A 26,132-nucleotide genomic window follows, 5' to 3' on the forward strand; every position below is an offset into this window, starting at 1 on the left:
GATTGTCATACCTCTGATTTCATCTTTGGTTTCTGCAAACACTCTCAAAAGGCAGACTCACTCTCTCCAGCATGTGCCTGTGTCTGTTTGTGTGTCTGTCTGTCCGAGTGCAATATAAGCCACCGTCTCCAGACGACTTTGTAAACTTAGGTAAGTACAATGTAAGTGTCTTTGCATTGATTGTGGCCCTTCCTTGGCGCTGGGGACAAAGACAGTCGAACATTGTAGAGCAATGGAGCCATGAGCGGGGAGGGTCAGCTTGCAAACATCAACATGGACTCCATTTTGATGTCAATGGCAGTTTGGGGCTTTCATGTAAAGCTGTATGACATCAGTCGGGTGAAACATGGGACGCTGTAGTGCTCTCCTCTCCCCAGCCATTCTCTACTGTCTCTACTGTATGCTGACTGACTGGGGATTCTCCAGCCACTCTGGGCTCAGGGGAGAAGGGGGGGGGAAATGGGGGGAAAAGGTTGTGGAGGTCAAAGTGTGAGTGGGAGTGTTGTAATGTTGAGGGGGGGGTTTACACTCTGACCCAGCAGCAACGATTAAGATTGGGGAGGTCAGGTGTTTGCATAGTTCTCTGTGCAAAAGCCACCAACCGGAGCCATTTTTATTCCTCGCGGCTGGTTACATCATCATTAGATTAGCAAGAAATTGTGGTGGGTGATGGGAAATATGGTCTTTGCACTAAGTTCTTGTTCTCTACTCCTGCAGTGCACTACATGGCAGTAGGAGTGCAGGGGGGTGACAGGTTACAGGGGATGAGGAGGGAGTGAATTTAAAATGAGATTTGGTTCGGAGTGTTGTTCTGGAGAGTCATGTCGAGCTTGAACGCTGATGGGATGGAAGATGGATGTTTTGGAGAGTGGAGGAGTGATGGGGTAGTCGTTTGGCAGTCGGGCACTACAGCTCGTCACAATTCTGAGAGCCTCTTTTCCCTTGATTTTGTTCTTCCGTCCTCCCCTTCCTCCTCCCCACTGGCCTGCCCTCTCTCTACCTTTTTTTCTTGTTTTGAAACTGATTGTCTTCTACCATCACAAAGACACTTGGTTCTGATTGATTAACAGGTAACAGAAGAGGGAGAGCACAGTGTGACTGGGGGTGTCTACATCAGTCCCATTGGCAACATTCGATCCCACAGTGAAATGACACACACACATGCTGTTTGACAGTAAATGCTGACGACATTTCGGGGGTTGGATTATCAGTTGCCAAATGGTACTGCGGTTGGTTGGTCGGTCAGTCAATAAGAAATGGTTTTCAAATTTTCGCATGACAAATATTGCAACCCATAGTAAAGGAACATAAAAAAGAAACACTTTGTCTTCCACATAGGTACAAATGAACACACATTCACATATTGAAGAAAAGCATGTAGACAGACATACAGGTATATTCAAGGCCGCTCGGGCCTGTGTGTGTCCCTCTGATTAACTCCAAGTAAACAGCCCGTCTTTGGAAAAGCAAGACACACATTTCAGGACCCGAGTGAGGACCACAAGCTGAGGAATGAAGATTGAATGCTATTGATTGGGAGGAGAGGAGTTTGACCTCCCCCAGCACACACTGCCCCCTACTGTCTGGATTTATATACATCAAAGAAACATGGGGAAAAGGGAAGGGTTGCAACAACACATGCACACAACCAGTGAATCCAACAGTGACGGAAATTCTAAAAACAAGGACCCCTCCAACGCCTAAAACCCAAATCCTCCCACCCTTTTTTGTTGTTTTGATAACCAAAATATCCCCCACCCCTTCTCCCCCCACTCCCAAGTCTTTCCATCCTCCTCCTCTCCCCACAAAATCACAGGTCATTCCTGTTGGTTTCTATACAGTTATACAATATCCATGCACAAAAGAAAAAAGCGCACCTTCTTTTCAATAGGAGGTGCTGGTTTTTAATATTCTAAGAACATCAGGAGCACTTGAACACACCCAGGAACCTTCAAAAGTAACTGTGAAATAGTTGTTTTTTTTTTTCAGAGAAAAGACAACTTAAAGGCAGAAGAAAGCTCACAATGGTTAAAAGGTTATAACGCCTTTGGTTTAACATCAAATTTTTGGTTAAGAATTCAGCCCAAATCATATTTTTGTCATTCCTTTCTTTTTGTTGTTGTTATTTTCCTTTAAACGTACCCGCCTTGGACAGAGCTTTGAACTAAACATCTGAAGTGAGTAGCTCTTGCCCCTCTCTCTCTATTCCAGCCTTCTCTTCTGTCTCTTCTTTTCTCATGTAACCCTTCACAGAAACATTCACAATGTCTTTTCCTTTATGAAAACAGTAAGTACATGCCGTAGCAAAAACAAACAAGAGAACGTACGAGAAAAATGAGCAAACAAATAAAAGGAATTTAACAGTATAAAGCTTCAAGTCACAAGTTCCAAAACTAACTATCATAGTATCATAGTTTCATAATCATTGTTATCATTAGCATTATTATTTTCAGTCTAAATTACATAAAGTTTACATGAAAGGTTTTTGAGGTATTTCAGAATTAATTGTCAACACACGCCTACCGGGTCTTAGCACTAGCCAGGGGGAGAGGTCGACTGGACAGACAAGGTGGAGGGAGGAGAGAATTTGTCTATAAACTGTCAGTGAGCTTTCCACACTTTTCTAGTGCAGCCTCTGTGCTTGCACGCAGTGGAGAGATAGAGAGACAACAAGTGGCAAGATTTTACAACTACAGCCCTGCGAGCGCTTAGAGACCTTTGCCATTGTACCCCCCTCTTTCTCTGTTACACAAAAATATCTCTGATGCGAGAGAGGTAAAGTGGCTGAGAGTCTAAGCACACTGGGCACAGAAAGAAATAAAAACATAAAGGCTGTGAGCTACTAGAAGATCAACGATACAGTAAGAAAGACTCTGACAGATTAAGGAGTAACATATAATTTTGTTGCAAATAAATAGTGTATAGAAAATGTTTTATAGACTTTCTACATGATAAAGTGCTTGTATTCTAGTGTATCAAGATGGAAAGTCAATATGCGAGAAAATGCTGACACAGCCCCCACTCTGTGTCCCTCTCTTCTGCCCCGCCCCCCTTTCTGTCCATCCAATTATGGGTGTGTTGTCTTGAATGTGAGTTTGAGTGTGTGTGTGTGTGTGTGTGTGTGTGTGTGTGTGTGTGTGTGTGTGTGTCCAGTGCAGTCCCACCCGTGGTTGAAGGGAAAAGGCACTCAACTCTATCTGCAAGGCAGCCACCTCCTCCTATGTGGCCCGATGCAGTCTGACTGCGCTGTTTGTGCGTGTGTGAGATATCAGTGTGTCTGACAGTTTTGAGCAAAGGGGGGGGGCTTTTTTGTCGTTTGTTTTTTTGGTTTGTGTCCCCCTAGGCAGTTTGGGACCGGTAGGCTGCAGTATCTTTGGTATTAGTGGCGGTTTCACAAACCACTCAGCTTAGTGAGGTAGCCACATTGGTTCTCACTACAAACAAATGTCATTTTGTCAGCCTAACATCTAGAGCTGAATCTAGCTATTCACCTATGCTCACTGAACTGTATACCACAAATCGATTTTAGCTCATCATCCTTTGGCGACGTAAACTCACTGCTTACAGCAACATGAAGTTAGTCAGTACCTCTCAATCAGCTCCTCTGCAATCACCATCTCTTATCTAATCTGCACCGCTAATCTGACTACATTGTTAGAAATGCTACAGTTGCATCTTAAGACCATACAGATAACAATTGAGTCCCGAGCATTACCCCCACCTGCCCTCTAATAAAACACAATTAATCAGCCAGGACATTTGGAGGTCTTGTTTTGTCCCCCTCCATTTTACCCCAGTCTTTGGGCTCAGCTTAAAGAGGGCTGAGGGTACCACAGTTCTGACATTGAAATGCCAAAAGAGAGAGAGCATCCATCATTTAATCTTCTCTTCAGCAGCTCCCTGTTTTTCTTTTTCTTCTTTGTCACGGTAAATGTCTCTTCCGAGTCTTTATTCACATAGAATGCAAAAAAAAAAAAAAAAAGAGTCCTTTATTGGCCTCGATCCTTGCATTCCTCTTCTTTTCCTTTTTAAAAAGTCCTTCCTTTTTTGTTTTTGATTTATCAACAAGGTGCCTTACTTATGCACAACAGAGCACAATAGTAACAAGAAATAGAAACTTTGTGTCTATGGTACTAATTAAATACCCGCATCAATATAGAGAGGAAGAGAGAAAGAGAGGGGGGTTAGAGGGACAGAGGAGGTAGAGAACCAAAGATAGAATGAGAGATTTTTCTTCTGCTTCAAAAATGTGTCCAGTTATGTGTTGGAGACATTTTCTTTTGTATTTGAAACACATACTGTATGTGTGGTATCTTTGTCATTTGAGGTTTGGTTATTGTATGCCTTAAAATCTGATTCTTTTTTTTTCATTTTTTTACTAAAAAAGTATATTTTAATTCAGATAAAAGCTGATTGTTGGCTGCTATGGCACACACCGCCCGTCATCAGTGGGGCGCACTGTAGCTGTGTGTGAACCCTAGTACCATATTCTCTGATTCGCATTAAGGCAGTAAGCATTGGCACTAATTATTGTAGCATTTTGACAGCTGAGTGTGGTGGTTAGCTTTGGGTTAGCTACTGATAACCCTTGTGTGGGAATAACCAGGAGATTTGGTTTGAATCACATCTGTTGAGAGCATATTTTTGCAAACAGATGGGATGGAAGAATGATTTGACAAAATATGAAGCCTCCCAAAATAATATAAATTAAAACTCCACTACACCTCACATGTGTCTGTCTCAGTAAGCCTTTCTGTTACTTTTTACTCTGTTGTACTTTTCTATCCCGTCTTTGTGTAATTTCTGCACTTGTATTTTGTGGATTCTTGAAGATTTGGATTGGCTAAATAAATCCCTGCCTTTGCTAAATCCCTGCGTTTTCAGCATTTAGTTTAACCATCCCCCTCTTTCGGCCTCACCGGTGCTGGTTGGATGAGGAACAACAATAGGATAATGGTTAGCTATTGATCTGCCTTCAAAGAGCTGTGAGGGCCTGAATGTGTTGTGCCATGACTTCTCCTCAGCATCTAGTGGCTCTTCCCTCTCTCTCCTCCACTCTGAGCCCCATTGCTCTGTTGGATACAGGTCTCTGCTATCGACAGAAGGGGGCACTGTTGTTCTGCCAGCACAGGCGGGACCTGGGAGGGAGAGGTGTGCTGCTTCTGCTGCTGTTATGAGGCCTTTGTGTCCCCATCTCCAGTGGGTTCCATGTGCTCCTCTTACATTCTGCTTTTCATATGCAGCTGTAATGTAGTTGGCTGGATGCCCAAGCGTGTTGTTGTCGCTTGGTTTTCAGTTATTGATCAGAGGAAAAGCAGAACAAAGAGCATGTCCAGACATCTCACCCGCCTCTCCTGTTGGTCAGAGAAACACAGACTCTAGGCTCAGGCAAGAGTAACAATGACACGTCTCCCTACAGGCCTCCAACATCTGTGCAAAAAATATAGACCTGGGCCTGGAAGACCTGAGTATCTACTGCCGAGCATCTTGAGTTTCACCTTCAGGAGGGGTCAAGGCCCCGCTCTCTCTGTCTGCATCGATTCATTTTTCAATTCATTAGTTTGCTGTATGATCAGGCTGAGCTGCTCTCTGAAATGGCTGGCCATCAGGGAATACCTTTGGTCGAGGAATGAAGGAGACTACAGGAGGAAGGGGGAGGTAGAGGCGGAGAATTGGAAAGCCTTGTTGTTTTTTTCATAGGCTGCGTTGTTTTCTTTATGACGGCCTTGTGTGAGCAGGATGGGGCTTGGATAATAAGGCTATGTGCTGTTCTGTTGTCAGATTTATTGCCGTTCTTTCGCCCTTGTTGCTTCCGTGTGCCGGCGTAGAGGGGATGAGAGAGAGACTAAAGAGGCAGACACAAAGGAGGTGAGTCGGAAGAAAAATCTAAATCGGTGGCTACTTGGGTGGTGGAAGGAGGCTGGCAATATGTCTGATACTGTCCAAAAAAAAAACATCAACTCTTTACTTTGTCAGATGTCTTAAAAATGTTCTTTCAAAAAAGACAGAATCAGTGATTGTCCTTATGTGAGTAATGCAGAGTGGACCTGACTTCACAATTCACCTTTTAGATTATGCTTGTTTCAGGTGAGAGCTTGAAATCCTGACTGACAAAAAAGATGATTGCATGGCACAAAGGATTTTTTGGGCAGAGGACACATTCAGACGGCCCAGGCCAGGTAGGGTTGTTATAGACAGGTTTCACAGCCAATTTTCCATGTTGCCTGTTGTTCCAACCAGTTCCCCGGCCCTCTGAAGGTCCTCTCCTCCTCTCAGGCCTTGGAGAAGGTGGTGGCAGATGTACCCGGCTGCCCGGGGCTGGCACCATGGTCATCGTGCCAGCGGTCCACGCAGCGGCGGCGCGCATTCATAAAAAAGTTGCTGACGGTGCTGAGCTCCAGGCCGAGCTGCTGGGAGATGGTGATCTGCATTTCCTTGGATGGACGCTTGTTCTCCTTGAAGATGGCGATGAGTGTGCGCCGCTGCAGGTCAGTGAAGACCAGACGCTGTTTCTTGGGCGTCGTGTTGCGGTCCTTGTGTTGCTCCTGTTCTTTGCGCTTGCAGGCTTGGTGTGGATGGCAGCGGTGGGAGGGATGGGGATGAGAGTGGGAGGCAAAGAGGGGAAAGAGAACACAAATCAAGGTAAATATACAAAAGTGATTATTTTCATGATCAGATGGCAAAAACAGAAGGTGGAGGGAAGTAAAGTAACTAAATATATCATAAGACAATACTTAAACACATAAAAACTAGTTTATACATCAGTAGAGATTCTACAGCTCCATCTCTATTGCCGTATTAAAGTTGATTTAAAGCTAATCCATGCCTCCTGCCCAGTGGGAATATTCCTTCCATCCTGCAGAGTGCAGACAGGGAGCCAGCCTGCGGTGAGAGAAAGATGGGGTGAGGAGGGGGTGGGGGGGATTGGTACTGGCTGTTGCCTGCTAGCTGGAGACACTGCTGTTTGATTCAATATTAATGCAGTTTGAGTCGCAATAGGGGGCTGAGTGACTGTTGCACAAAAGTAAGCAGTTTGTGTGCAAGTGTGTGTGGGGAAATGAGAGATAGAGGAGGGGCAGACGCAGGCAAAGAAAAGGTTGGAGAGAAAAGAACAGAAAAGGTGGAGGAGTAAGACAAAGTGTGTGTGTATGTGTGTGTGTGTGTGTGTGTGTGTATAAGCGCTGAAGAGAGGAGCTGAGAAGAGGAGGGAGGGGCAACGAGTGAAGGAGAAAGAGAGATATTGACTGACTTTGCTGTAGGAATTGGGGGGTTCTCTGTAGGGACTGAGGTCAGAATCCCCCCCAGCAGGTCTACAGTCTGCTACTTCAAACAGAGCCCACTGGAGCCCACTCTATTGAGCTCTGAGAGGGTATTTATAACACACCCACCCACCCCCCCCTCCCCAAACACAAACACTCGAGAGGTGCATGTACCGGCTGCTATGAGCCCCCTTCCCATACACAGAGCAATTTTCAAAAGAAAACACACCAAGTGTACTCTCTCACATTTGGGAGGGGGGTGGTGGGGTTGTAGGCAGCGAACACAGAATGTAATAGTTAATAGAATGTTGCATTGTGGGTAAGTGTGTGGTGGAAAGCAGCAGACAGGTGCAGGGTAAAAAGGCAGAAACGGCGCCCAGAGAGAGAGAGAGAGAGAGTGTGTGTGTGTGTGTGTGTGTGTGTGTGTGTGTGTGTGTGTGTGTGTGTGTGTGTGTGTGTGTGTGTGTGTGTGTGTGTGTGTGTGTGTGTGTGTGTGTTTTAAGGCTCCACCTCTGCAGCCACATGTTCCCCTGCGGACTGAGGATCGAATCCTGCCAGAACGGACTGTGTGTCCCTCTCAGCTTCCCTACTGTCTCAATAAAATGCGAGCAAATTGGAGAGAGAAAGATGCCATCCCTGTGTGGTCTCCACCTGCTGCCATTGGTATTGTCTGATACTTTCATACTCGCCTTCAATAATGTCTTACTCTCATGCTGTGTGTGTGTGTGTGTGTGTGTGTGTGTGTGTGTGTGTGTGTGTCTTGATGCATTTAAGGACAGAATTTCTTCTCTCTGTTCTTGTGTGCGTGTACACAAGTGTGTATGTGTGTGTTTGGAGGGGAGGCTGTGATTATGCTGAAGTGGCTGGAGCCAAGCAGTGGCGCTGTGTGTCTAATTACAGTGGAACAGAGCCCATTGATCAGCCATTGCAGTCCAATCTGTTTACTACAGATGTCTAACCTGCACATGAGCCCATCCATCATATTCATATTTCACATCAACACTGAAGCTACAGTATATACATCACACACATGCTAATGTGCCACACACAAATTTGTCTTAATGCATGCTTGTACGTACAGAATGTATATCATCATATATTTTTGATTTATTATCGGGTTAAGGGTGTTCATGATGAAGAGGAGAAGGATGAATTCTGTCATTTGGAGTTGAGCTGAAATATTCACATTGTCTCAGTGAGTTACAGTAAGTCTCAGTAGATGCTACAGGACGAGCAGGACAGGCCATTAAAGCTGCGAGGAGTCACAAAGATTTAGTTAGGGAATCGTGGACACTGATAATGCCTGCTTTCACTACAACGATAATAACTTTAAGGACTTTATAACCTTGAATATGCATGTCTTCAAGTGACCCGAACCTACCAAGCAAGATATTATCTAACATTTCAGAGAGAAGCGTTTGCAAGCCGACTCATATGATGGATTTATTAGAAAATATATGTATTTGTTATTCATCAATATGACAACATCATCTTTGAAAACACATTATGGTCTGAGTCCACCACAAAGAAATGTTTATAATTAGTTTTATTTTTAAAGTTTACTCGGGTAATACTTTTTTTTAAGCATTCAAAGGTAAGGTAAGGTTTTATCAAATGTATGTTTCTAAAATATAAAGTGTGAATTGTTATGATCATCAAACTACTAATAAACCAGACACTGACTAGTTACACACACACACACACACACACACACACACACACACACATATATATATATATATATATATATATATATATATATATATATATATATATATATAATGCAGCCAATATAATGTGTTCAATCATGTTTTCCAGTTAACCTTGCCAGTGTCAGAAGATATTAAATTGAACCAGAAATTAAAGCCTCTGAGGTCACACAGTTTTCCTCAGTGGTGGAAATCCATCCCAGCACCTAACTGCAGTTTAATTGAAAGTTTCTAATGAGGTATTCCAAAGCAAAACTAATACACACTCTAGTTTAACTGGTAACCACTGCAGTATATTAAGCTGACGTACAACAGAACATCTGCATCCATGAACCAAAACCAGCTGAGCAACAAACGCATGCTTTAGGTAGTGAAACTAAAATGGTTGGAGTGTGCAGCCGGTTATTTTTTTTACCATTTCTTCAACAACAAAGCCAGTCTACCTAATTTTTAAACTGTAGAAAAATCTTGTTTATGTTTGCGAACAGGGTTTTAGAAATGTCCACATGTGAGGATGCTCAGCTTGTTCCACATGTAGGGACTTGCGCTGCATAAGCTCCCCACAGGCCGAGGTGGATCTACCACTGCTACTCAGCAAAGACGTGCCATCCCCTCTGGCTACAACTTGTGTGGAAGAGGATTCGTTTCCCAGCAGGACAATGAGCCTAAACATGCAGTGAAGTCTGTTTGAAGACCAGGGAGGAGCAGCAAGTGCTGATGTGCACTGCTTTGCCTCCACAGACACCAGACTTCAACATCACTGACCAGAGAGTGAACTGTGATTATTATAAAAGGTGAAAATCCATCTATCCATTAATTATATGTAACCGCTTATCCTGTTCAGGGTCGCGGGAGGGCTGGAGTCGATGCCAGCTAAAAGGTACAAATATTTTACATATTGAGAATTTTTTTGTTTTTGCAGATACATCTTTGTGAATACTTGTATAAATAATACATAATAGATATAACTTTTAACGATTACAAATGGTGTATTAGTATACAGTAACAGCATTGTTTTACATTGGGACTTTGCTTTTAGAATAACTTCCTCTGGAGCAATACAGTTAATATTATCAATATAGATTTATTATTATCCCAATATTTAAGTCCACACTGATGTTCCAATTATTTTATGCAGCTTCCTGTTGGTCTGAATACCTTAACTTCCCTCCAGTGCATGGCTTTTTTTTCTTCTGTGATTTGTCCAGATGTGTGACCTTGCACAGGTATGCGTGTAATTACACACACACACACACACACACACACACACACACACACACACACACACACACACACACACACACATACACTTACACCATATACCTGAAAATGTGTTTGATTTGGGGTGTTTTCTTATCGTAAATACACTTTTTTTTTCTTGTAATGACAATGAATCAATGGAGCTTAATTTACTTATTCTATCCTTGCCACTGTACATTTACGTGTCATGAATAGTCTACATTTTATTTTCATTAGTCTTTTCTTTTCGGGCAGTAAAATCAACATGGATCTATCTAATAACAGAAAGGGAATTCTTTCAAAATCTATTAATGGACAGTTTTAAGAAGTCATGAAATCTGGGGGGTAAATTTGGACACTTACTACTGGTCAGTATTTTTTGTTTACATCTTTTAGGACTTTATTCTCTTTAAATCCCCAGAGGTTAAGATTAAAGAGACACAAATCTGGTCTTTTAGTGTGAAAGAAGCACATAATAAGTGAGCCATGGGAGGGGCGTCTCTCTGTTAATGTGCCTCCACAACAAGCTCAGACAGTCCCAGCTTCTCTCTCCACATCTTTCCACCGCCGAGTCACGTCCACCTCATCGACCGCTTGCTTTATGCCGCGCCGGTCGGCAGGTGTCGCTCTCGCCGTGGCCCAGGCTGCACGGGGCGCCATAGTGCGCTGCCTTTGCTACAGGCGCTGGATTTAGTAATCAATATCGATCGATCGGTGAGGAAGGGGGCCCTGATTACTGAACCAAGCTCGGCGTAGAAAAGAAAAAAAAATCGATCATTGCAGCTTTTAGAGCTACAGTAGGCACCGAGCAGAGAGACGGACATAAACTCATGCACAAAGAGCAGCCGGACAAGAGCAGAAATCCTGGTTTGGCGTTGAGTGTTTTCTGAGTTGTACACCCAGCTGCTACACTGGCACAGAGAAATGTGATTTCTATTACTGCTATATGGAGCTGTGAACAGGAGCTGACCTACTTTGAATGGATCCCCTCAGGCTCCTCACAAACATACAAAGTCAGATTCACAAAGACCTGGGTTTCAATGTTTAGGTGCATGTTGAGTTTTACATTTTATTTAGGCCTACTACAATATTATTGTTCTATTATATGCCATGAATACAAAGCAGAAGCTCCGTTTATCCCCATGAATGTCAATTCAAGGGCTTTTTACGTTGACTCGAGGGCCACGCAGTCTTTTCTCTTAAACTCTCATATTCCTTAATGAGTGATTATTTTTTTTCTACTCACTCCTTTCTGCTCGGATGGAAACGGCTATGACTTAAGCCCATTTCTTTTCCACTGATGACATTAATATTCTTTGCTTCACGACAAACCAAGCGAGGTTAAGAGAAAGGCCCTGGGTGTTCAATATGGATCGATAGATTCGTGAATAATTCGTGTGTGAAATTCAGTTCGTCCAATTAATTATGCCTCGGAGGAGGGGAGTGGGCCCGGAGAGGAGATTCATGAAGGGGTGGAGACACGAAAATACACAGAAGGAAGGAAGGAAGCGTGATGGTCCAGCTTTCTTTGTGGACTAAAATCAGAGATGGGCTGGAGCGGAAGATGAGTAAACGATCATCACCTGTTCTGCCTGCATATGTTTATACCGCGTGTCCACAGCTGTCTCAGGCCTCCTCTGTCCCTGCAGATGTAAGTCCATCTTCAGCATTAATCATTTATTGATCACCACTGCCCTTCCTGCTTATAATGAGAAAGTCAAACGGCCTAACATTATGCCTATAGTGTTTTATGAAACCATGATTACACATCTGCATCTAAAATGATTCTCTTCGGTTACCAAGTCTCCAATCCTGCAGTGATTTTGCGATCCCTGTATAAGCACACGAGATCAACATCTGCTGATTTAATTAATTTACCATTAAGTATGTTCACCGGTTACGGTTCGGCGCATGTACACACACACACACACACACACACACACACACACACACACACACACACACACACACACACACACACACACACACACACACACACACACACACACTCTGCATCCCGTTTATTGTTGAAGGCAATCCTGTCCTCACTAATAACCAATGCAGGACCAGTTTGCTTGTAGTTGCACTCTACTCCGGAATATAAGAAGCATGATTGGGCAATTTCATGTTTAGGCTTTAGTCTGTTTATTAAGTAACGTCTCTGCTGTTTCGCATGGGCTGTTGCCTTAAAGATTGAAGTATACCCGCACGGCCCTCTCTGTATGGCATTTATTTCATTCTGCATGTGCTGCAGGGGCAATGCCAAGCTCTCTCTCTCTCTCTCTCTCTCTCTCTCTCTCTCTCTCTCGCGCCAGGCCAAAACACTTCCAGCTCAATACCCCTTAATGTAATGAGTGAGAATTGGTGTTAATATACTGATAAAGCGGCACCATTTGTTTGTTTGTGTTCTCTAGCGACTCAGCTGCGAGGCATTCCTTATCCAGCATTTCAATAACACTCAACTTGAACTCAGTTACACCTTCGCCCACATCCCACCTCAGTCGTACAGCTGCCTGCATGCCTGCAACATTTTACTTTTACCTCTTAGATTTGCTCTATCATCTATCACAGCCAGCATGTACTGGGCTGATTTGAAAATATAGGCTGTATGGTAAATTTGATGGTCAGTTTGAGATGCACAAATGCATCTGAGAAATATAATTTTATTCAGCTCTGTTTTCACACCAACGTGTTATTAGCAACCCAGTGGTAAAACCTAAGAAAAAAATTCAATAATCCGTACAGGCTGCTGCCTGCGATGATCACGCTCCTTATGAGGTTTTAGATAATTAAATGCACTCAGCCATTTAAGCGCATGATTGAGAGAAACCGTATGACTGAATTTTCACCTGCATTATTATTATTTTTTGCCAGTTTAATAGCAGCCTTTGGTCCGCATGTGCCATTTCTTTGTATGAGTGCCTCCATTTTTAGAGTGATACTCGTATCTGCGATTATCATTGATTTAATTTTATAATTGCTTTGACCAGTTATGCGTGGTAATGATCATGACGCTTTATTTTGAAGAGACAGGCAGGCCTACTACGGTTTCATTTCCCACAAACAACAGGTGTCTGTGTGTCTGTGTGTCTGTCTGTGTGTGTGTGTGTGTGTGTGTGTGTGTGTGTGTGTGTGTGTGTGTGTGTGTGTGTGTGTGTGTGTGTGTGTGTGTGTGTGTGTGTGTGTAATTTATGAATGCATTAGAAGCTTCTTTACGTTGAGGAATTTAGACGAACTGTGCTTGAATTGAATCCTGATTGTGAAATTTGGGACCAGTGTTTAAAAAATAAAAATGGGCTTTCTTACTCACACATTTTAAAAAAAATAGTCAATAAATATTTAACTGCTTTAAAATTCAGACTTAGTTAACCCCATAAACAATTAATTACAATGCATTAACACTGTGAGGGGTCTCTTTTGGATGTGGTGTGGGTGAGCGGCGGGTGGAGAGGCTCTGTGGCCGGTCAATAGACCCGCACGTCTGGGGCTTCATGCGGATGGGAAACCGTGTGCTAGGACTTAAACTCCCTTTACGCTCCTTTTTTATTTGCTGTATAGGGAGTTTACACGCCTTTTAAAGCTGCGTAAATCTGTCAGAGGCTCATTTATAGTGAAACACAAAGAAAACCGATGTGAGGAGGAAAATGAGCCTAAACTAGGACTAATGAACATTTTTTGTTCTTGTGAGGATGCCTCTCGGTTGAATTAGGTTAAAGTCTGCCATCTTCTATATGTACACCACTAATGTCGAGTTGTACATATTTAGAAAAGTTACATCCCAGGATTTCTCGAAATATGTTTTTATTCTCCAAATGGCAGCTGTCACTCTTGTGTTAATTTCTTATTAGTCGCAGGAGAATCAGCAAACTGATCCGCAGTCAGATGATACTGTTTACTCTCCACGGGGAGACAGACAGGTTTTCAATACGCAGGAATTTTCGAGATTCAATTCAATACACTTCTCACTCAATCATGAGAAGACAGAGTCAACAGAAATATTTCTACACCGACCCTTATTACGGTGACCTAACTGCATTTATATACCGTATTTCCCCACAACGCTAAAAAAAAAAAAAAAGTATCACTTTAGTCTCTTTATATGGTTCATTTTTATTAGGGTTTATTGGCTATATAAGGTTTAATTTCCCAAAGCTTAATTTGTTGCCTTTTGAAAATTAAATGTGTTTAAAAAGTGTATAATTCCTATGAGAATTTAACTTATTTATTTATTTCAGCACAGTCCCAAATAATTTTAATAATGAATTCTGTGTACAGCAATTCCAACCACTAATGAAAACAGATGGGGTAAAATAATAATAGTAGGAAAAACAAGCATTACAATGTATAGGCTAAATAATAATAATTTTCGAGTTTATATTTAGTCTATACATTATCAAGGCTGCAGTCTGTTCATCTGTAATACATTTGTGTCTGTCAAAAGAAAAATGTTGCAATCAACACACACATACAAACACACAAACACACACACACACACACACACACACACACACACACACACACACACACACACACACACACACACACGCATACACCTTTCAGAAACCCTAAAAAACTAACTGAAGAAACAAGTCAGCGTTTTCATATCGGCTCAGTAAAGCAACAAATTAAACAAATTATTAACTTCAGAATAACCCGAAGCCTGTTCGTTATATTTAATAAAATAAAGGCTATATGCGCCGACATCGATTCATTCATCAATTGATTTCACAGTCGTTTTGTTCCTTTGTTGATCTTTATGGGGTTGCCCAACCGGAGTTTCGGGTTGCATCTGTGGGTACGATAAGCTGTGTGCGCGCGTGCGCGTGTGTGTGTGTTTGCGGTTTTGTTGAGATCGACCCTGCAGAAAGACATACAGAGGTTCAGTGTAAACCATCTGCTGGCTCTCGTCAGCAGGAACATTTGAACATTTCTGTCTTTAGCTGCTGTTTTATTTTTACACTCAGGCGGAGATGAATCATGCAATATAAAAAGAGACTAAACGATTGTTTTACAGACTGCAAAAATGTCCGTTTTAACACATTTAATCATGCATTGGCTCTTAAAATCTTACTTGTCCTTCAACGAATGAAACAGTTCAAGAGACGATTTTATTAGATATAAGGAAAATAAAAGCTACGTATTCTTCTTTATTACCCCAAAAAATTGCATCTTGTTTTGTTTTCCAAATTAAAACATGTGAGAAAGAAATAAGTGGAACAATCTGTCTCGACATACAAACATCTAATTTTAACACCTAATAGTAGATTAAATGACTTCTTTCTGTTTTAGAAACCGTACAGTGTTCAATTCGGAGACAGTGTGTGCCTTCACTTGTCTTTAATTGCATGGACAATGTCCTTGCCTTGTGTTCTTAAGCTGCGCATTAAAAAAGCCATTATGGGGCCTTTAATAACCGATGGCCTGTCAGGGCGTCAGATAAAGTGTGCGGACACCCAACTGCCTCACTTCAGCGCGCGCTGGACCAACACAGAGTAATCCGTTACTTATTCCCCAACGCTCTTGATACGAAGTATCCTCTCTCTATCCATTCCTCTCTGTGGGAGCAGCGACATCTGACACGTTACATCAGCAAAAATCATACAACCACAGTTATTAGCTCAGTAAAAATTAAATCTGAGGGGAAGAAGGTGGGATCATCAGGCTATTGTTTAGATAAAACAGGTTAGATAAAGTGGAAAATTGTACCTTTATACTAACTCTGTAGACATTTTTGTAACTGGGAAATTATTCAAAGCACACTGTGAGTCATTGCATGAAAGACAGTGCTACTTGAGTGCAGGCGCGCCGCACGCACGGAGCAGACTCAGTTTTGGGGCATCCCTGCGTTACATAACAACGCGCTGAGTTCCATCGACACAATGCTGATGTGCTCTGGTCAACATTTTAATTGCACAACAGCCTGCTCTTTGGAACCGCCACTTGCTTTGGCTCTTATGTAAATCACTGCAGATTGTGGCAGGGCAAAAGCCACAGATTTGTATCTTCATCTTCGCGCACAGACCAACACCGTGTTTACCCGACATGTGACTCCAGAGGGCAAGTACGAATATTGAGATTTAATTATGATTTTCTTAGGTTTGGGCCCTTTGTATATTTGCCTGAAAACAAGGGGAGGGGGCGCACGCGGTGCCATTAACCCTATGATGCTTGCCGCGTGCATTCAGTCGACTCTGCCAGCAATTTGATTTAAAGGTCATTCTCTCCTATCGATCCGGTTTGGCGAGGGGGCGACGGAGTAGCGTAGGAATTGATCATCAGAAAAAGAAGAGACGGTCTTCGAGACTGTACAGAGTCCAGACCTCTACTGCATTTATAATTGCTATATGCACGCCCCCCGTGTGAATTGGAAAGAGGTGCGTGTGTGTGTGTGTGTGTGTGTGTGTGTGTGTGTGTGTGTGTGGGGGGGGTGAAGATGTGGGAGACAGTGCAGACTCCTGCGTCTGTTAATCTGATTTCTATTAAAATTAGATTATTTGAATAATAAGGTTGACTTGGTCAGAACAGTGTGTGTGTGGGATGTGTAATGAGCGAAAAGAGATTACATGACTGTGAACTTTAAGTCGTCTGGCGCTGTTAATCCGCCTCTATCACAGACATAGAGCTACTTACCCTCTCAAAATTAAAAGTCAGCATTTCACTGTTTTGACCAGAGCATGAGGCGAGGTGTGCAGCAGCCCAGCGTGAGAGCGTGCGTGTATTAGTCATTCTGTTGTATGTTGTGAAGGGTGAGCTGTTAATGGGAGAAATGGTGTTGCATGGTTGAGATGGAGGGGGTTGCATGGCTGCATGGCGCAGCTCCAGAGATGGAAAGCAGAGGCCGGGGGATGGAAATCGATACAGATTCAGGGCTCGCCAGATCGGCCTTAACAATGTGGCGCAGACGCACTCTACATCCCGATCACATACACAGAGGAGAGAAGAAACGGGGAGGCGACACATATGCATGCTGTAGCTGGTGCTATGATATTGTTCTGTGTGAAAAACCTTACAGGAAGCCGTAGCCTAGTTGCAGTCATCTAGATAAACACACACACATCATATTTTAGGGTAGGTGATTTTCTTCGACCCCCCTATTCCTATAGTACTTCCCACGATGCATTCAATTATGAATATTCATATCAGCCTACGACATGAAGATTTATGCAAATGTCAACTTAGATGAATTGACTTTCCCCTCCACAGCATGCAGCCAGCCTCCTCATCGCCGGGCTGCAGATAATGATGCAAGGCGTGAGATGTCATTTCATCTGGTATGAGCTACACTGAACCCGGGATTTAAACAAAATAGCCTCGAGGTATAACCTCAAGAAAATGACTGTTGCTCTCCCACCACAGGATTTCAAAGGCGATGCTTGTAAATGCGTGTCTCAGTACTTACAGCACACGTTGATGTGCTTAACGAACAACGAGGCTCTGAAACCGCAGCTGCACTGTTTATCCCCCCTATCTTCCCCTCACACATCAATTATTAAAGTACCAATCGATCATTTCGCAGGCTAACATCAAGCCATCTCTTCAAGAAAAAAAAATCCTGTTTTAGATTAACCAGCATCAATCACATCTTAATGCCCTATCCAATTAAACCCATTATCCCGGTTTAAATGACCCAAAAGAAGCGCCACTCCGGACTATTTGTGTTCCTTTTGGATATTTTGGTGAGCATCCCAAAAACAAAGACGACCTCCAGTTTATATTCTGGAGAAAAAAAAGCTATGTGATTTAAATGGAAACCCCGGTAGGCTTCGTGTTGGACTGGAAAGTATAGGGAAAAGGGTGAGGGTGGTGTGATTGACGCGATTGTGGATGGTAATATTGATCGATGGGTGGAAGCTGTTGGATGAAATAATGGTGTTTAGGGCCTACAAGAATGCTATTAACTATGTATTGGTAAAACTCCACTTCACCACCTTGAACTGTCCTCAAAACAGAAAGGATATCTTGCAGTTCAGTATGGATGGACGCTTATTTCAGCACTCTGGACAGCGCCTTGAAACCACCCGACCTGCAGGAATAAACTGTGTGCTTCCTCATAGGCTACTAAATGATTTGTAGGGAAATAAAAAGCAAGTTTGTAGCCTTTATTAGGTAGCATACATACCCAGATAAATCAATTTCATTAGCAGAAAAGCATTAATTTATACCCTTTTTTTCTGAAAAGCCAAAAATTAATCTCATAGCCTGTAAGAAAGGCAACTGGTCAACTCAATAAAAATACATTTACCGAGCAGGGGGGCAGGGGGGTGGTGGTGGATAGGGATTGCTCCAAGATTAGGCCCGTGTAAACTGCGTGTAGTTCATTGAAACATGAATAAAGGCCTCCCACCCTCATTCTCAACAATGGTTTTCCTCCGTGGCCCGTGGGCCTTGACCTGAACACCCTGGCACGTGCTCCGGCCATTCAAATGTTAATAAAGCAACTGCGCTTTTTTATCGAGGGAGAGAGGCATTGGCATGCACCTCATCACTGTCACATGAAAAGAACGAAGGCGCAGGAGACCATATCTGGTACCAAAATTAGAAATAGGAACGTGCCATTTGTGGGGATATACCGGAAGTTTGGTGATATAATTGAATACTTTTTCGGTTGTTCGGATTTCTGTCTGGAGAGACGTGTTATAGGCGCGAATACTACCCGAATGACCGTATAACCCAAACACCACAGGACAAATGAGTGAGAGTGCATTACACACGACAAACAGAACATGATTACAAACAGCAAAGAAAAAGGTGTGCAGTAGCGTTTTTTTAACAGCTGTCCTCTTCCCCCCCTTTTCCGGCTCCCGCCTCCCCCCTCTGCTCCGGGGGAGAGACCAATGGGAGAGAGTGCTGAGGCGGGATAATTGATAGATGCACTGGCTATCCTTATCGATCAGGGCTGTATTGACCCGACCAAATACATTGAGATGGAGTGTGGAATTCAACACAGATGCAAAGACGAATTGTTTTTTATCGTTAATGCGATCTCTAAATGCCTCCCAAACACCACTTTGCCCTCGTCTTTCTCATGTGTGCAGCTTTACAATGAAGCTTCATATTTATGTATACAGTATAGTCGATGAATACATGTGCATGTACATCCAAAGGTTAAAGCTTTTTACTGGGCCTCCATGGGTGTTATGGGTCTGCATATTAAGAACACAATAGGTGGGATGCCTGTGGCTTTTTGCCCTCGTTGCATTAGGAGATGTTGAGCGTGAAGGGCACACATTCCCCCCCAAACAGGCCTATATCTCTGATCTGTTTTTCGTTTCAGGGGGTGGATTGTCATGTGTGTGTGCAGACACTGGAATTTTCACATTAGCTAAGCAGGGCAGCTGCATTGATTTGTGTGACTGTGATGAATTTGGAATAGTAATTTGAAATTATTGATTGATGTGGCCGAGCGAGTATGGCCCAGCCTCACTTTCAGCATCACAAAACCCCCCAACTCCCACTCCCAGCCCACATGCGCACCGAGGATAATGGTGATTTTAAATGCAATAAGTAAAATGTTGCTCCGTGCATTTACATACAAGTAATTTGTCATTTTTCCCAACTGTCTATTTCTTTGAGACCTTTTGTGACTGCAGATTAATACAATGGACAAAAAGCGCACAAAAAGCTGCTCTTTCAAGACGGAAAAATAAACCTATTTTGTGGATATTTATAAAAAATACATTTCAAAAAGAATTGTACCATCTATCACCACTTATCACCACCGGATCAAATTAAGAGTGTAGCCCTAATTTCCATTCTACAACAAAATACGCACGCACGTACACACACGCCTTAAACCTATAGGCTGCTCTGGGCCCGACCACAGTAAAATATGCAGGTGTGCACTCTCGCAGGACTGTGCCACTCCAACATGTCAATTGAATTGGGGGGGTTATCCTGATGCCGGGTGTGGAAGATATAAAACCCTACAGCCCAATTAGCTTTAACAGCAGTGGCACTTAAAAAGACAATTGTGGAGTGTTTAAATCTTTATTTACCAGAACCCTACTAAATGCGCAAAGGAACAATTTACATGCCATTAAGTGCTTTTCAATAGGGCATTGACTGGAACTAAAATATGCCACTATATCTGCTTAATTAAACTGTTCGCTGAAATACGACACAGAAGAGCTGATTGACGTTTGGAAGACCAGGACGTCTAAACAGGGCATTTACACAAACATCAATGAGAGGGGACCTCTCACTCACATCTCTGTTTTAGCCCCACTGCGACTCTCGTTTTCATTTACGTCCTGTTAATCAGGTGGTAAGTGTTAAATGGTTTAATGGGGGCGGGAATGTGGGTTCAAATCACAGCGTTTAGTGTATAATCTTTGCGCAATAAAAATCAAAACGATGGGTGAAAGAGATGAACCAGTCAGAGTTGGTCACAATTTGTCTCTTAACAGAAGGGATGTCCAGTTCTTTCTGTTATCATATCTCAATGAGCCCATACATATAATTTCACAACCCACAATAATCACAAATTCTCACTGCCAGAATGGCTAAGCACTGAACCAACTTTGGAGACGAAATAGCTTTCCATAGAGGACACAGCAGGCCAGAGAAAGACTCGTCTGTTTGTGTCTCTGTCTTTTCAGATCCAAATCGATCATTTATCAGCGTGCTACTCTGAAAGGGGACGCCTGGACCTGAAATATTGATCCACAGGAGGTCATGCTCCCCCGACTCTTTGGCCAGGCCTTAGACGATCCTTGTTTGCGACGACGCGCTTATTTGACAGAGGAGTGCCCGATTATTACATCAAGTGTGTTAGATACAAAAGAGTCCAAAGTAAAACTGAGTATTTGAGTTACAGCTTTAGTTTCCTTTGTTTGGTCTCTCTTTCTGTGTGTTGTTTGCTGTGTGTGAGAGAGAATGACAGAAAGAAATGGAGTGAGACAGCGTAAGGGGGGGATATGTGTATCCATGCTGTATCTGTGCGTAAAACCGCTGTATGTGCGTAGCAACAAACACATCCGTGTAGACTAGGTTTGCACCTCGTCTGCTTTAGAGGGATGCGTCCTCTTTTGTTTATAACAGCACCAGTGTTGCACAGCGTCTGTTTATACTATCATGGATTGTAGCATCAATCAAAATATAGATCCCCCCCAACATTTAACACCCCAACTGTCATGATGAAGTTTTACTCGATACAATCGACTAATAACTTCTAGTAATGTCTGTTTGAGCATCCATTGACAGTCTCGCCACATTGACTTCTAATTGATCCCTCCACATCACTCAGGTTGGGAGCTGTCTCCTCACTCACCTGCAAGCCTGAGCGCCGACATCCGCTGGAACTCGGGCTCCTGGAGCCACTTCCACATCCTCCTGAACGTCTCCCGGCCAGACTTGAGTTTACTCCACGGTTTAGGGTTCCGCAGCAGGTCAGACAGAGTTCCCTGGGACCGGCACAAGATCCTCTGAGCAAAGATGGCCTGGGGGATGCTGTAGCGTTTGAGCTCTGCTGTTATTCGCTGTGCCACCTCCTTGGTGTTTATCTCCTCCACCTGCCCTGACCCACCTCCCTGCCCGCCTCCCACCACCGTCTGCCTGTCTCGGTCTGACAGCATAGACCCGTTTGCCTGAGAGTGCGGATGGCTGTGATGGTGTATGCCGTTCAAGGATGTCATGAGCCCGGCCCCATGGCCCCCGAGACCCCGGGCCAGGTGCTCCTCGCCCCGGGACAGCATGTGGGACTCGAAGCCCCCCGAGGAGATCATCTTGTCGTTGGAGATGTGAGCTCCATGACCATAGGCGCTGAGAGTCTGCTGGGAGCTGTGCAAAGACCCGAGACCGTTGGACAGGGGGGAAAGAGGCTGCCCCATGCCGGACATGTCTTTGGGGTAGTGGCCATAGAGGTTGCTCATGGAAGCGAGGCTTCGGTCGTCCCTCATCAGGGTGAAGCTGCCGCTGACATTCCCGGCTGCGAGTCGCTGGTGCGCCGGATGATGGTGAGCATGTGGGTGTGGATGGTGAAATTTCTCCGAGACGGTGGATATGGGGGGCAGGTGCTGCAGCGGCGTCAGCGTGGTGTAGGTGCTGCTCAGGCTCATCCCGGAGTCGCACGACATGGTCATCGCCGGATGCAGGGGGCCAGACAAAGCGTGGTCTGTGCGGTAGTCCCCTGCTCCCTCCAGTATCGAGGCCATGCTGGACACCATGGCTGACCGTCCGTGCGACACCAAGTTCCGATGCGACGCCGACGACTGGCGCGCGTGGGGGGAGTTCATTAAGTCGCTCGTTTGATGGGAGTGAGATACACCGTGCAGATTTCCAATGTTTTCCATTGTAAGCTCCATCGTTGAAAGGATCTTTATTTCCACCCCTCTCGCCGCTCTCTCCCCTCGCTACTCTCCCTCTCTCGCTGTCGCTCTATCTCACACTCCTTTCCAATAAATTTTGAACGATTTCAAAGCCAAGCCATTGATTGTAGTTGCCTCTCTGCAGTCAATCCAGCATGGTTTTAAAAGATCGGGTCCCGGCCGCCACACAAACTGCGCCGCAAACCTCTGCTCAGTGCGTGAAGGTGTCTGCGCCTGCCTGGATTTCTTTCGTTCTAGAGCACCTTCAACTATACCCGAAGCGCTCTGCTTTCTGTGTGTATATTGACGCGCCCGCGCTCACGTTAAGAGATGAGACCGAGCTTGTGCGCATGTGCGCGCCCCCGTGGTGTATCCTCGCACTCGCGCACTCTGTCTGGGGCCAACCTGACGTCACTGGCCCCTATGTCATGGGTTGTTGTCATGTTGCACACTGAACCTCAAATTCCTGAAAAAGATTGCATTAGAAACTTGTGAAGATAAAACACAGAAGTGCAATCCTCTGCAGTGTGTGCAACATTTACACTCAGATGGATAAGAAGGACTCGCGCCTTGTTTTCTCTGATAAAACCCCTTGACACGGCGCCAGCAACACGCGTGATGCCTCTCTTAAAGGTTAAATATTAATTGACATGTGTCACATCGGGCCATGAGTGTAATGAGAAAACCACAAGTTATCTTTAAGAGGTCACAGCTCACAGCCTCTGCCTTTTAAAATTGCATTTATTCAATTGAAGACGCATATCCTTTCTTGATGCCTACTGAAAGAATTGATGTAGTAGGTATTTGTAATGATGTAAAAAACAAATAATTTTAGAGTTTAAAACATGAGAGTCACAGCTGTAAACTGGATGACCTTTGACACGTTTAAATTATAACCAACTTCTTAATCAAATTACATTTGTGTCTCTCTTTGCAGGCTACAATCCAAACAGTAAATGGTCAAATGTTGCTGTCAGCTGTCTCGACGTTAACTTTCACTCAATAACTTTCTTTTCCTTCAGCCAATGTTACTGAATATTTCTGTCGAGTTTCATTCCATCATCGCCTCAGGCTTTGACCCCTTTCGCATCTTTGCTTCACGCAAATCAAAATCCCTCACATAAACTCTCACATAATGTTTCTCAAAACTTTTATATGAAACTTGCTGCTCGCTGACGTCAAACCGAGTCAGCAATCCATCAATGTCAAAGTATGTATGGGTCAGGAGATGCATCCGATAGGTTGGTGCCTATTGCAGGAGCCCGCAATATGGATGCGATATAGCTATAGCAGGTTGAGATCGAGGGATTGGATTCTGTAAAGGGCTAACGAAGTAAGTAACGCGTTTTGGGTGGAAACTGAGTGTAAACTGCTTTTAACAAAGAGTAAATCAACCTTTAGGTATTGCTCTTTGTTATAGGGTGTATACAATGTCATGAGCACCTGCACAGCCCAGCGCAATATAGCCAAAATACCATTATTAATAATTAGTTAAAAGTATTAAGGTTGCAATATATAGAGCCTATAATTCAGTGGACTAGTGATATTGTATTTAAACTGCGTTATAATGAAAGGTGCTTCATGTTATTTTGTCCCTATGGCCTCACGAATTACACCTATCTCACACAATCTGAACACATCGTTATAAGCTTCACAAACATATATACTGTAGTAGGCTATTTATTGCAGGGTAGCTGTATTGTATTTTTATGTAATTGTCTAGCACGTGCCGCCGTCTACAGGGTGAGGACTAGTGAGACAAGAAACACATAAGAGTGCTGGAAAATTGTAAAAAAATTGTAAAAAAAAAAACATACTGTGGTGTGTCTCTGCAAGTGTGAGCTCCAGCAGCCCTCAGAGGGCCTGTAGTTGCTTTGTAAACTACATGTGAACACTGTTACCAAGTGAGGAGCCCTGGCATTTACACTGATGTTGAAAATGAAAATGAGGCCATTAGGATTTCGACCCGGAGCTGGGAAAAAATAGTCTAAGAATCCAGGAATTGGCATCACTAATCATTTGGAAATTGCATAAAATAATTTCCCTGACCAGTGTTTACCAACAGTTAGGTCAAGGCCATCTATAACTTCACTGATGAATTGTGATATCAGCGGCCTTGGCACACAGTCCCTGTCCCCCCCAAATAATAACCCTAAAAACTGTGTCTTTGCTGATTGCCAACGGGGGATGGTGGCTTTTGGCTTGTGCCATCAGGAGAACAGCAGTGTCCGCTTGGGTTAATGTCCCTGTATTGATCCCAGCAACCACTGCTATCGAAAATGAATTACCGAAGCCCGCATAGCAGCGAATCCGTCATCTGTGCTCAGCCAGCCGGCCAGAGCAGCTTATTGGTCGCGGTGGTGATGGATGTTAACTTTCATTGCTGGCTCCTTTGCTCCTAATTCACCAGGGTTTACAACCCAAAACAACGCGCTGAAAAGTTTAATACTTTCACCGAAAACTTGCAAACTTCATATCAGTCCCCTTCTCTCTAATTTCTTTCTATATTCTCTATTCTCTCCACTGCACCACGAGGTCACGTTACTGCCACGCAGATAAAAACAGCTAAAACAACAGGGTCAACAGGGCGTGGGGAACTGATTAGTGTACTTCTCCCATTTTCAATCAATCTAGTTTTCTTCTATTTTATGCAGCTTGGTCAAATCGTTCATTCAACCAGCCAAAATAAAAATGTGAATGCAAAGTAAACCCAGCTATTTTCCCCTACACAAAAATCCATGTGTCCGCCTAGAGCTCCGTTTTAATTTGTATTTTAATGTAGTGTTTTCGAATACTTAAATAAGCATATCCTATGGCGAATACAATATTAAATATTAACTGTGTCGATATCTGCGGTGTGACTGGGGCGATGCCGCAGAGACCCGGTGATTTATTTCATATTAATAACAGCGGCCGAGGCGGTGGCTTCAGCACCACGTTGGCAACGACTTTACACGCGCACACACACACACACACACACACACACACACACACACACACACACACACTGTGACTGCAGTGATCGTGCATCAGGGCTTTTGTTTTAATTCATTTGTTAATAATATCATATCCTTTTTCAACAAAGTTTAATATAAGACTTTGGTAATTCAGTGCAATATATTTTAAAGTAACTGAGTCTCAGCATTAGTCTTTAATGAGGCCCAAAGCATTTTGTTTTTATCTTTAAGCACTGCTGTCGTTTGCTGATCAACTAATCAATGCTGAACCCGGAGCTTCGCTCAATGCATTTCTGAAGGATCGATAGTACCCAAAATGCATTCTGCTAAAATGGTTTAAGTTAGGTGTATCCTGTTATGGGTTTGCCCTGTCTCAACACGCAGTTTCATTACAGGAAATGACCACATAGCACTTAGCTGAAAAGTTTAAGCTGAGCTTTTCATTTGGCTGAGTGCTGCAGACTCTGCAGTGTAAAAAAAACACTTTACATTCAGTCTATATTTCCCTATTGTGAATACTATACAACTATAACTATAAATTAGTATTATTAGTAGGATCGTTGTTATTGAAAGTAATGTGTAGATTCTAAAAGGTACATTCAAAAACAATTCCGATCCGATTTTAGACAGGAACATATTTTTATGCAGAAGCCGCCCACAGTA

General features: G+C 43.4%; 1 protein-coding gene across 1 annotated transcript; it reads right to left on the reverse strand.

Moving 5' to 3' along the window:
• Positions 1-6,272: 6,272 nt before the first annotated feature.
• On the reverse strand, positions 6,273-22,509 carry onecut3a (one cut homeobox 3a). The gene is made up of 2 exons (XM_078258182.1): positions 21,477-22,509; positions 6,273-6,565 (listed from the first exon to the last, which is right to left on the reverse strand). Exons 1-2 carry the CDS (start codon positions 22,507-22,509, stop codon positions 6,273-6,275), a joined length of 1,326 nt encoding a protein of 441 aa, XP_078114308.1.
• Positions 22,510-26,132: the final 3,623 nt, after the last annotated feature.

Source organism: Sander vitreus, chromosome 9 (genome assembly GCF_031162955.1).
Source record: "Sander vitreus isolate 19-12246 chromosome 9, sanVit1, whole genome shotgun sequence".
NCBI classification, from domain to species: Eukaryota; Metazoa; Chordata; class Actinopteri; order Perciformes; family Percidae; genus Sander; species Sander vitreus.